A 13,580-nucleotide genomic window follows, 5' to 3' on the forward strand; every position below is an offset into this window, starting at 1 on the left:
AGCCCATATGGCAACTGGTCAAGCCATTGTTAAGATCATATGCCTTTTCAGTAAGTCTCTTCTCCTCTCATAAGTTTGTATTCATTATAGGTTTTTCTTTTGCGTGATTCTTTAGAATTATATTTTTTTATGTTTCTGGAAGTTTATTTGTTCTCTTTTTGTTGTATAATTCCAACCATTGCTTTCGTTATTTTTTGTTGTTTTGGTGTTCCATAGTCTAATAAACTAATCGATTCTAATTCATACCATGGGTTACACAAACTCCTGGCAAAATAAATTGCCAAACGCTGGAACATTGATACGAATTTGAGTTGATTGATCTGACTACATTTGCTTATTTTGCATTTAAGATAAGATTCTGTTCAGCGGACGCTTTGGAAGGAGTATTTTACGTAAGAGACAGCACCTGATGCATTCAGAGAGCGAAATCATGTTTTTTCTCGTCTTGAATCTGTACATTTCAAAGGGAAGACGGGAGTGACAATTCATTAGGGTAAGATGAGGATAAAATTTAAGAACGAGAGCTGCGTTTTGAAAGCACCACCAAGCAATGTTAACCAATGCCAGCTGATGGATTAGTTCATACTGACCGCCGTAAACAGTATAATGTGGAATTTGCTTTATACATATTAAGTAGTACAATTGTACGTATAAGTAGTCCGGAGGTGAAATTTTGTTCATCTGGAATCCTGAGCTCAGCCGGTATACTTGAATTTGGAACAAACAGGTGTAATATACCATTAGTGTCTCGAGTAAAAAAAAACCATATGGTACAAGAAGAGAACACTGCTGACATGTGAGATATGCTTTACAACAAAAGAAATTTCACCCTTGCAGTTATCTCGTGGAACGATGCCATTGTTGGATCAAAATACGCGCCTTGTTTCGTGCCCACTGGCACTGGCATGTAAAGGCCATCTCTTAACAGTGTCAGCGCACCTTAAACTCCGATAACAGACTGCGAAGATGTGACGAGCAAATTGAGATCACAGAGGAGCAAATATAATGAAGCTAAGGTGAAACAGGAAGGTAACCTGAATCTAGACATTTCACGCGTCAAAGTTTGTGATCAAACAAGTCGGTTCTTATACTGAAAGGAAGGCGAATTACTAAAAAAAGCATTGGTGCAACGAGGTGGCAACCAACTCCATCCCAAGCCAAATAGACATAAACAAATGCATGACTAGCTTCATCCAAGGAATACTGGTAAACTAAGAAATCCAGTGCATCGAAAAGTAAAAAACTTTTGATGCACATCAACCAGTAATGGTTTTGTGTAATGCCAAGACACATTGTATCATGCAGTATATATTGGGTTTCAAGTATCTAATGAGGAATATATTAGCCAATAAATGCTGATATTCAACTTTTTTCAGCCATAATGGTTGCATTATATAATTAGATACTTGGTACTGCTATAAAATACCATGTTTTCAAATCCACTTTATCTGAGCATCTGCTTTACTTACATCTACTTTAGCTCCTTTATTGTCATGGTTATTCGAATCGAGCATACACCTAGAGTTAACTCTGCATGGCATTAGTAAACCTCAATTATTTGAGAAAAAACGTTTTGTCGTATTAACCCAAAAAATTCTTAAGTGCTGGTAGATGCAGTGCTTAAGAGGTGTTCTTAGACTACCTCATTTTTTTTGAAAGGTGTTTTAGCATTAGGGCTGTAAACAGATCAGTTTTGGATTGGATATAGCATTTCCGAATTCCATCCTTCTATAGGTATCTGAATATCCAAATCCGATGAACAATTTAAACCGTCGTTCCAAAATTCAAATTCATCAGCTAGTATTCAAATTCTGATAATACTCGAAATCCAAATGTATTAAAATAATATGAACAGAAAAATAAAACGGCAATATAAAAAATCTACTGACTTCTGAACTGATAAAGAAAGGAGAGGATAAAGAGCCAAGGAAAAGTTCATTAGCTCAAATCTGGGGGAAACAGAAAACAAGAAGAGAATTTTTTTAAAAAAAAGAAGATAAACTCTACCTAGTTGGACGATTAGAATGAAAGGATAGGATACAGTTCAAACACCCAAGTGGAAAAAAGAAAGGCAAAAAAAAAAAAAACATCGGAGATGGGGAGAAGACTGCTTTTAGCCAGAAAAAACAGAGCAAGACAAAGACAAGAGTTCCTGCTGGATGGAAATGGAGAGAAATAGACGAAAACAATAGTTGCTGCCAGATGAAAATGGAGAGAAATTTTATCAGAAGCCAAACCATCACATTAAACGAGAAAATTACAAACGAAAAGTCGCAGGGATAAAGATTCCCTAACCTAAAAGACTTTAAGACAGCCTATACTTTAGGTTGAAAGAGAAAGATGTTCTAAATTGAAACCTTGGGGAATGGGCAATTTTGGGTGTTAACAAGGTAAAATTCCAGATCTGGATATTTACCATGGATACCCTATCAGATATGCGAAAAAGGTTAGACGGATCCATAATTTCAGATATATCCAAAATTTCAGATCCAGATAGTTTACACCCCTAATAGCATGGTCGTTTGTTCTTCCTTAACATGAGTATTGGTAGTTGGTAGTGAAATTGACATTATCTAGATCTAATAATGAATATTCTTATCATCATCCTATTTATAGATGGAGTTGTTGGAGTTGTCCTTTCCACAATTTTTCATTGATGCATTGTTCAAACTACAACAATTGAATGTGAGCCCACTAATAACTTGAGGGACCTGGTTCAACACACACACATACACACAGACTGCACCTGCGACCACCAAATCTATAAATACTTTAAAACTTCAACTATAATTAAATTATATCAAATATTTTATCAAACCTTGATTTTTTTTATTGTTTTTTACAATCAAACATCAATATCTGAATTTACACCAGACAACAGTATGCTTATTATTCACAGTATCAAAGCCATAGGTTGCAGTAGACTACAGACTTCCCTATATGCAGATCTTTAAGTAGGAAATAATTATTGACTACCTTTTGGACTGCATTAAACAAACCTGACTACTGTAGTGTGAAATAACTCCCTCACCAACACCTAAGTGGAATGGAACCGAATGGCTTAAAAAGCTGTTGATTTATATCATTGTCACTCGTTTTTACGTCAATCATTTTTAAATGCAAAAAAGATGCACCACAGCACCCAAACATGAAAACATTAATCTGTGGATATTAATTTCCTGTAGTAGTTAAAAGTAATAAACAGACCTGAGAGTAATATGCTTACCATGTTAAGAAGACGGAGTGCAGCTGGTCGAGTGAATTTCCTTGCAAACAGGAAGCATGAAGATGGCCTACCTTTGCTGCTACACCACTCCCTTCTGTATTCTGTCTCATAATATATGTTATCAATTCCCTGTCCATAAAGTGAGAATGACAATAGAACAGTCAGCAAACATCTGGGATTGAATTTGTTCAACATACTCTAGTGAGCTGTAGCACTCGATACTTCATGCATGTGATGATCACATAAGGGTATTGTTCTATGACACAAAATGTTAATGTTCAAAAAGAGTTCATTACCTTAATATTGTCGATCAGCCTCGAAGTAGCATCTGAAAGTTTGTATGTGGCAGGATGCCATCCACGTCTTTGACGGACTTTGGAGGATGAGAGATCCCATGATGTATGGGTCAATGATCTTCGAGTTATCTCCCCTTCAAGTCCTTTTTGCTGTATAATTAAACGAAAGGTAAACAATAATGATAATGGTAATAATAGTAGTAGTAGTAGTAATAATTACAGTAGGATCAATAATAACAATGGTGATGATATCAGAAAATGATGATGAAATAGTAACAATAGAATAATAATCTAGAAAGACAAACAAAAGAAGCTTCAACCACTTTGATCATAACTAGTCATGTGAGACAGCTAAAGCTATCCCTGAAACTAAAAATCTTATGTTGATTTTTAACCTTTTTTTTTTCTAAAAGAATGAGATTATATTAAGACTATAAAAGCAAAAGAATCCTATTTCACAGCTATGTGGGTTCTAATGTATTTTCACATCTCAAGTTAGAGTTAACTTATATTATATAAAAGCAACAGCATTAATGTAATTTTGATGATTGCATAGCCAGATGTAGGTAACGGCAGTATATATGTAGTTTTGGTGATAATATAGGGGTATGTAGATAGCAGCAGTGCTGTTGAAATACTGGTATAGGGGTATTTTGGTCATTTCAAAGTATTATATGACTTTCATCAAGTTACAGCAAGTTACACTTCATGTCAGCACTCCAGTTTTAAAGTTTCATTGAATTCTGACTTGTATATATGAAGTTATAAGGATGTTTGTAAAGATGGGCATAACTTTCCTTTCATGTAATTTTCTCTTAAGTCAGAAAGTTAAAAGAGAGGACTCGACTTTTCTGAGCACTCATTCAACACAGCATTCTGCTGCTTCTCCATCACTCTTGTCTCCTCATTTTCTCCCTCTTTTCTCCATTAATCCTCTCTATACTGCACTTTTACAAGTACGTATGTAATTTTGGTGATAATATAGAGATACATTGGCATCAAGTTTGAAACCTAGGGAAATGTAGGTCTTTATACATATTAACCTTGCAAGAATATAAGAATCATTTAGCTATAGCAACAGAAACAATTTTATAAATAGAAACAAATCTATGACAAATATGAAAGGGCAAATCCATGCCCTTCTTCAAGAATTCCTTACCCGGAGGAGAAACACCATTACAAGGGACTGATAGCTTTAGATATATAAAAGCACTCTCAAGACAAATTTAAGTTCCTTTCTTCAGTAAATGTTTACTAAACTCAACTTTAGTCAATAAATAAACTGCAAATCATAGGAAAAGGAAAAAGGAACCAACCACCAGCAATGTCTGAACATAATGCTCATCTGGGATGCAGTTGTGTTCTTTAGATGGATCCACAGGCTACAAAAGACACAATCTGATGCATTAGTTTGCAAAAAGTTGTATCTCAAAACAATAACAAAAATAATAATAGTAACCACATCTACCACTCCATAATAACAGCGAGTAATGATAATAATGACAGTGTCCTTTTAACATATTTTAATTATATTAAAAAGGCAGACTAAAAAAAAAAACACAATCATCTAATAGAGTAATCTTATATAAGGGAAAACTTACAAAAGCGTGTTCCCGCCAAAATTCCGGCAGTGACCTCCTCTGCGTCATTTAGCAAACAGAAAGATAAGACAAGCATATATGTAATTGTGCAATCTCAACAGGTCAAAAGCTACCTTTTTTTCTATGGTATAAATTTGTCCTGCATAGAAGTTATTTTATTTCATTATCATGCATGAACTTGTTTAAGAATATTCAACTTTTTGTCAAAACAAAAGAAACACAATTAACATACACAATAATATTGTAACTATCTAATAAGCAATTTCCAACAAGCATGATAATGAAACCCTTTACCCTGCAATGTCGCTGAAACATCTGATATATTGTCTCATCTTCCACAATGACAGCAGCATGCTTCCTAATTAGGACAGCCCACTAAGGGCACAACCCAAGATATATGGTCAGGGAGATTCAAAAGGTAAGCTGGTATTAAGCAGCTGGGTTTTAGAACAAGCAAGCAGGGAATTTAATTTTCAAGAGACAAAACGAAAGAAACAATTACCTGAGAGCCTTTTCTCCAATTTTGAGATGGAATAACTGGATGCATTTTTGGATTGTAGCGGCCTTCTTTTCTATCAGCAAAGCTGCTTCCAGCATTATATGACCAGATGCTATTAGAACCTATTGACCATCCGACAAACATCCAAAGATTTCATACTGTGCAAACAAAAACAAACATGGCATAACCTAAGATCAACCAAATCTTTCAATCACAAATACCAGGGAAACAAAATATATTATTAATAGTACACAAAGCCTTCAATAAGGCATTCTTTTACACCCCAAATTATGTAACAATTTGTTTCAAGTTTACCAGCATTTAGGGCTGACATCACTTTAATATAATCCTAACTTTAATGTATATTACCTTTTTGAAGGAGAAGGGAAGAAGAGAAAGCCCTCTATTTAATGTGCTCAATTAAACTTCTTAAAATTCTACATTACTCACTGCAGCCTTTTTTTAAAATAAGTAATTAAGAATAAAAGATACCCCTACTTGGACATAGCCAGTAAGTGTTCTTGGCTGGGTAAATGAGATACATGGCATCACTGCTACCATGGCAAAAACCATGGTGAAAGAGAAGGATATAGGCAAAAGGTGTAGTTGATGATGGGCCAATAGGCAGGAGAAGAGGAAAACCCCACCTCCAAGTCTCTCTTATCTCTTACCCATCAGTGAGAGACCCAGGGAGAGAGAGAGAGAGAGAGAGAAAGGGACAAAGGAAAAGAAGAAAAGAGTGAAAAGAGTGATGGCTTTGAAGAAGAAGACAGGATGTCAAGGAATAGAAGAGAAACATAGTGGTAGGATATGGCAGAGAGGAGTAGATCTCCCTTCTTTTCCAGTAATTGCAATCTGGCTTCTCCTAATTGGGAAACCTTGACTTGGAACTGATCCTATTTCCCACAGATATTTCTAGCCTGAAATGCTTCATTTGAAAATCAAGGCAACTAAAGCAGCATGGATCTGCATTTCGAGTTCGAAAGCATTTCTAGCAGAGCTTAATTACTCATATGACACCAGTTACTAAAAATAGATATCAATGGAGAAAAGAAGAAACACAATATATCTGAAGATCACTCCTCATAGACAAAGTTGCAAAGATGAAAGAAAAAGGCCTGTTCACCTGTCTAGAAAACTAGTTGATGCTGACATGATATAGTTGTAAGTATAGCTGAAGTTGTATAAAGGTATACAGCTGCCACAAGAAGATTCAGAAAAGAGCCAACTCAATCACACAAAGTTAGGTCAGTTACTAACTAGAAAAAGGTATATTCCCAGAAAAATAAAAGATCAGCCAATAAATGTATTATGAGTAGGCGACCTATACATAAGTCAAAAGAACACGACTTAAGACAATTTTTACTTGTCATTACTCATTCAATCTCACCTGTCTGATACAAATGCAAACCTCTCATTTAAAGGATCACTAAGTGCTGCTAGGAGCAAAATTCTCTCGGCTTCTAACATACTTGCTTCCCCCCAATCTACCTGGAACAAGGACAAGCAAAATTAGAGATTAGTAATTGAAACAAAAGAAAGAATTGCAACCACACCTGACACTAAATTAGTACAAGACAATTTTGTTAGGAAAATAAAAATCAAAATGCATGTTGCACTGGCCATCCTGATGAGTCATCGAACTAAGCATGAACAAATATTATATCTTTCATTCCAGAAATTAGAAGCAGAAAATGAATAAGTGTCATCCATGCTATACTTCAAATGGGTATTAAGAACAAACAAGTTTTAGAAAAAAAAAAATAAAGAAATTGTTTTTGTTACAAACCAAGTAGTCTGTTTTCATTCCCTCAAGTGGAAATCCATAAAAAGTCCAAACGTCAGTAAGTTTTACCATATAATATTTCAAACGGTAAAATCTCACTTAGTATTTTGTAACAGGAACTAAAAATTAAAAAACAAAAAAGAAAGAAAAAAAATCCTTTCTTTTCCTTTGTTGGGTGTTGGGTAAAGCCCGGTTCCATCCCAAATAACAAGCCACTTAGGAGGCTTTACTACTAAACCTTATAACTCATTAACTTTTCTTCCTATTTTTCAATACAAGACTTTTTCCAATTCAACACTCTCCCACATGTCCAGGCTTTACACATAACATGCCTAAGACATGAGCACGAATCCTCAAGGGGGCACACAAACTCCTACTTCATGGAGCCCATAACATAGACTTCTACCTTATAGAGCCCACAACGCACAGTCACAAACTAGGCCTCGGCCCGGACACACAACCTACTCTGATACCACTGTTAGATGTTGGGTTGAGCCCAGTTTCATCCCAAAATAACTAGCCACTTAGGAGGCCTATTGCTCAACTTTATAATCATTAATTTTTCTTCCCGATTTTCAATGTGGGACTTTTTCCCACTCAACATCCTTCAATTCATATACAATTGACCAAAATAACAACGATCGCCAACAAAAAGAAAAGAACAAAGACAATATTAAAGATAATATTAAAAGATAATATTATTTGAGGGCATGAAAACATTAAATATTTTTTTTGGAAAGCAAGAAAAAATTAAATATAGTTCCATGCTTCAGCTTTTTTCAATTCATGTGTCTACACATTCACTAGAAAAATTGAACTTGTTAGTGGTCAAAGCCAGCATAATAATGCAACAGGCTCTAGCATACTAATACTGGTAGAAAAAAATGTGGTGTGCAAAACTCGTACCTATCAAATATAATTTCATATTAATTCCTGTTGAATTTCAATGTAACAACTCCCTCTGAAATCCAAAATAAAGGATAAACATAAAACAATCAGGGGTTTGGCTGAGGATGAAGTGCTGGCCACAGTAAAAATAGAAGTAGAAGCAGCTACAAGTTAGTCCAATAAAAAAAGAAGTTGCTGAATTTCATCTTGTCTGCTACTGGTAGATCCCTATGCATTTCCAATGCCATCAGGATACAGTGGAATTGGTCCGTACTAGTTTTCTAAACTTATCTCAGAACTTTTCAAAATTATGATTGGACGACCACAATGTATACACTTTTTATTCCCACAACTGCGGCTTCAACCTCCTCCATCATAATCCCGTCCTCGACTCCCCCTCCTCCCTCTAGATGTCTTAGATCAAGTGGGCGTAAAGGACAGGTTAAGAGTTGCAGCATCTGAAGTCTTAGTGACCCTACTAGCTTTGGATAGAACTACACTCTTAGCTCTAATCACCCTGTTATAAGTTTTCATCTATTTAAAAATCTACTAACATTTGTTAGAGCCTCATATCCACGTCCTTATCTATCTAGGAATCTAGCCACTTGATCTATCCTTCTTTCCTTGTAGTTTACAGGGTCAATGGTAAAAGGATGAAGCGCCGCTATTTCCTATAATACCCCATGCATTTCTGTGAATTACTCTGTAACAATCTTTTTACCTCAGCTCATACGAAATAACTTCACATACAATTCATAAACACAAGATCAATTGCATTCTTGATAAAAAATAAACTCGAAAAGTCTTCCACGTGTCCTTAGCAGTGTTACAACTGATTATTTGATTACTGACATGAGTCTACATAGAATTCAACTTTCAAGTTTGAACTTGATTATCTTGTTTCCCAATCTCCAGTTATATGATCAGGAGGATCTTCTTATATACTTTGTTTTCCTCTTTGAAATCAAAAACTTATTAACATCTCGTGATCAATTCAAATAATTTGACCCATTTAACTTAACTAAAGTAATTTGAATATATTTTTTATTCTCTACAGGCTCAATGGTCTTAATGAGAGTGATGACTTCTTCAATATCTGCCATAATGATGCTCACATAGTAGCCACTATACCAGTAATAACAATGAGGCAATAAACTACACAAAACACCTTGTAAAAACACCTCTCAGATCGAAAAAGAGTGTGCACAGACACCCGTGGATCCCATACTTCACAACATTCACCTATGGTTTATAAAAACCCAGATTTGACTCTCGACAATCCTCTAGTAATAAAAATTTCAATAATTGATTAAGAAACAGCACCAAATATAAGCCCAACTATGTTTATGCAAACAAAATTATGTCCCAAATTAGGTGACTCAGGTACAAGAACTCCAGATTACTCTTCAAGACTTTATTTGATACTTACAGGATCACAAAGACACAGAATAACTGCTTTAAACAGCTGCACAAGTCATTAACCCTTAGGTTAAGGCACAAAAGAAGATAAAGAACTAACTTTTAAGTGCTACTAGTAGAAGCAATTGAAAAATCCAATCCTGGAGGGAGATTGTAGACTTCAGGAAGAGAAAAAACTCTACCTTAAACTTCAATTTATGGATCAGACTGCTCTAATACCATGTAAAGTAAATAGATGGAAGAGAGATTGACGAGAAAGGAGAAAAAATAAGAAGAGAGGAGCAAATAGGATTACAAGGTGCAGCCTACTCGATGGGGGAGAAAAGTGGACCCCCATCCTCTTTTATTAATCTCACTTAAGTGATTTTAAAACTTGACAAAAGTGCCGCTCACAAGAAGACTTATACATCAATGACTAAAAAGACTTAAGTGTCCAGATTTTACAATATCTACCACACCAATTTTAAACTACTAATCTAGGCCACCTTGACTACATTACAAAACTACTCACACGTGTAATTACTGCAATACCCCTGACTTCTAACAAATTATAAGTGATGTTATTTCGCTCCTTGGACAGCAAGGAAAGAATGTTATATTACAAAATGAAATCATAATATTTCAAAAAAAAGATAACGTTAACGTTTTGCATTGCAACATATTTCAGGTACAATATTTTTTCGAACTAATTCATTTATGATATAAAAACTTGCATTATTCAAAAAAAAAATATTATAAAAAAACCTGGATACTATCATTGAGCTGACGATCATAAAAGTAAGCAGATCTTGTAGTTGCTTTGTTAAGCGAAAATCCAGGCCTTGAATGAACATAAATTGAAAACTGATCCTTGTGCCCCTGCAGAAGTACAAATCCAGAAAAGAAAGGACATGGATAAGAAAATGGCATAAACTTTACCATTTAAAATAATGCTGCTCAATAATTTCAGTAATTTAGAGGATGACGTTTATTGTTTCTTTTTTACTATAGCATAAATGTCAAATAACCAAACCAAAATTTCCTTATCATGTATGATAAAGTTTATGAGAAACTACATCCTTTACAAGGCCAAATCAACCAGCCTGTCGACCAGAAAGAGACAACATAACACACACTGACAAGGAACAGACCAAGATTTTTCAAAGCAAGCTTCAGAGATCAGTGACTAACTAACTTTTGTTGCACTTAAATTCTTTTAAACAATAAATGCTACGAGGAAATCTAGATGATAATTTTTTTTCTCTAAATAGAACACTAAAAGTGTATTTATCAAATAAAAATTATCATTCACATGCACTGCCACAACAAGATGATGCTTTCATGATTAAAAGATGATATAAAATCTAATAATATTTTTTTTTCTAGAATGATTGATAATAGCACTAATTAAAAAACAAAAGGACCAAAATACAAGAGTATGGGCGGTAAGCCCCAAGAAAGAGATTTAAAAGAAAACATCAACTAATAGAAAAACAGAAAATACAACAGATTTCCATCTAAGATGGAGGACTAGAAACCTAGTAATATGCTGCAGAAGAATGTAACAATACCACAGACGATGGTGACGTCACTACATTCGTCAAGAGAATGCAAAGGTTAAAGCTTCACAAGCTTCGAATATGTACCTCTGGTACTTGTTTGATGATTAGATATACAAACATTAAGGATATACGCGACAACAAGTAATTAAGAACAAATTGATCCAACGAGTGAGTAACCAGTTTCAACTAGATAATATGAGTGCTGGTTTGCAACCATTTTATGAATCGCAAAAAGAAGAGAAAGAAAGTGGCAAATGTCTAAACAGTACCTGGAAAAAGGCATCCCATACAACATCTAGAGGAATTCGATTTCGTGCTATGAAAAGAAACGCAATCTTAGGCACTTGGATATGGCGATGGGACACCAACGGTAACATCTTAATTCTGCTATAATGAGTCTCCATGAGTATCAAACTTCCGAAGCAAAAGCTCAATACAATCATTATTAAAAACCTTCTCTTCCATGGCTTGAAAGATTTTTGCTTCTGAAGACTCTTCTGTTTCATCATTTTGAGAGGAACTACCAAATTTCCCAGCTCAGGGCCCATACTCTACACTACCGGGACACTCATGAACCGAAACTTCGGTTACACGTTTCTTGACAACAAAATCCTTCGAAATCCAAAAAGAAAATAACCGCGTTTCCATAGATTAGAACAATATCCTTCTCGGACGCCATTACAGCCTCCGAAAGTAATAACGGATTAGATCGGTCCGCACAAGAGAATATATAACAGAAATGAGAGCACGATAATCAGTAAAGCTACAGTAACACGAAATAATAGAAGTACCGGAACACCAAAAATGTAGATATTCCAGCGTCTCCAATTGAGCACATTCAGATATTTCACTGATCTTTCTCGCGATAGAAGCTGAAACTCATCAAGGGCGAACCAAAGCTGACTCGCGAGAGATCACAGCTACGCAGATATCGAGATTCTCGTGAACCAATGAAGGAGAACAGAATTACGAGAGAGCGAAACCAAACTATCTGAAATGCCGAGGGCAAGTCACTAGCGTAGCGTATAGATGCGGGGGAGGTGACCTGGACATTCTACTGAATTGGGGCTCCTTTTAATATAGTGGCGTCCCATCGCAGTGCTGCTACCGCCAGACATCTGATCTACTTCAAAAAAGAAGATACAAAGACAAAACTAGCCTTCCATTTACGTAAATGCCAATTTACTTTTGTTATTTCTTCTCCAGCCGGTCAGACGTGGCAAGCTACAAATGCTGTTTTTCGAAACGTCTCGTTCGACAGAAAACACGTGCAGTGGAAGGATGGGTTAACGTGGAGGGCAGGATAAATTCACCGGGATTTCAAGTCGGGGGGATTATTCTGATACCATTGTGAAACTAGTCCATTCAAATATTAACTTATTAAGAAATCAAACTCAGAAACTAGTCCATTCAAATATTAACTTATTAAGAAATCAACCTCACAAGAACAGTCTAGGTTGATACAAACAAATATTCTAATATAATCTTTGATCCAATTTGATTTTTTATATGTCCGAGTTAGATCTTGATTCCGAGTAAAAAAACTTGTTAATAGGTAATGTCCTAATGACTCCGGTTAAGAATGTTGTTGGGCTTCAACACCTATGAGATCAAATAATCATCATAGTAAATTTTACTGATATTATCATTATTTGTTCAATTAAAGACATAATGAACATATTTGTGGGGGAACTTCTAACCCATCAAATTGTTTGAAAAAAATATTTGTGGTGGACTTGTTGGAATTGATGGCTAAATGCTTCTTCGAAACGAAAAAAATAGAATTTTAATTATAACCCACAAAGATACCACGAGCTGGTATCCTTATCACATGAGCTGAAATATCAAATGGGACCCACGAAGATAAACCACAAACTAACATCTTCAGCCTATGGTCACGTCCTTATAAAAGAGTTAGAGTTTGAGTTATGTTAGACTTCTAATTATGTTAATTTATCTTATCATGATAGGTTTATTTTTAAGAGTTAAAGTTGGAATGTAATCAGGATAATGAAGTTTAATTGTACATGGAGTCTACCACTTTACTTTACTATAAACAAAGGACCTTGTACTCCAGAATTATATAACCACTTGCTTATCTACGATACTATACATAGTATTCTTAATATGATTTGTTTTCCTCGAGATGTTATCAAACCTTTCAAATGCATCTACCATCATGCATAGTTGCTCTCGATAGTCAATGTCATTTAAGTAATACGCTTCATTAGTGTTCCATTAGCGGCCTTCTACCAAGATCGGTTTGATTATTACACGACATTCAACATATGTTACACTCACAATTCCATAAATTGCAATAACAT

General features: G+C 35.2%; 1 protein-coding gene across 2 annotated transcripts; it reads right to left on the reverse strand.

Annotated features, from left to right (window-relative positions):
* Positions 1 to 598: 598 nt before the first annotated feature.
* On the reverse strand, positions 599 to 12,279 carry LOC137941646 (glycosyltransferase BC10-like). 2 transcript variants are annotated; one of them, XM_068787147.1, is made up of 11 exons: positions 11,526 to 12,279; positions 10,460 to 10,573; positions 7,013 to 7,113; positions 6,749 to 6,820; positions 5,626 to 5,707; positions 5,418 to 5,498; positions 5,124 to 5,162; positions 4,839 to 4,904; positions 3,523 to 3,672; positions 3,227 to 3,355; positions 599 to 958 (listed from the first exon to the last, which is right to left on the reverse strand). In XM_068787147.1, exons 1-11 carry the CDS (start codon positions 11,802 to 11,804, stop codon positions 941 to 943), a joined length of 1,131 nt encoding a protein of 376 aa, XP_068643248.1. In that variant the 5' UTR covers positions 11,805 to 12,279; the 3' UTR covers positions 599 to 940. The 2 variants fall into 2 exon arrangements, with proteins under 2 accessions (XP_068643248.1, XP_068643247.1); XM_068787146.1 differs by lacking the exon at positions 599 to 958 and having other exon boundaries at positions 2,891 to 3,355.
* Between the last annotated feature and the right edge of the window lie 1,301 nt (positions 12,280 to 13,580).

The sequence above is a fragment of the Aristolochia californica genome, unplaced genomic scaffold (genome assembly GCF_029961685.1).
Source record: "Aristolochia californica isolate CCGP_79_NKW_82.1479 unplaced genomic scaffold, dmAriCali1.0.hap1 SCAF_9, whole genome shotgun sequence".
NCBI classification, from domain to species: Eukaryota; Viridiplantae; Streptophyta; class Magnoliopsida; order Piperales; family Aristolochiaceae; genus Aristolochia; species Aristolochia californica.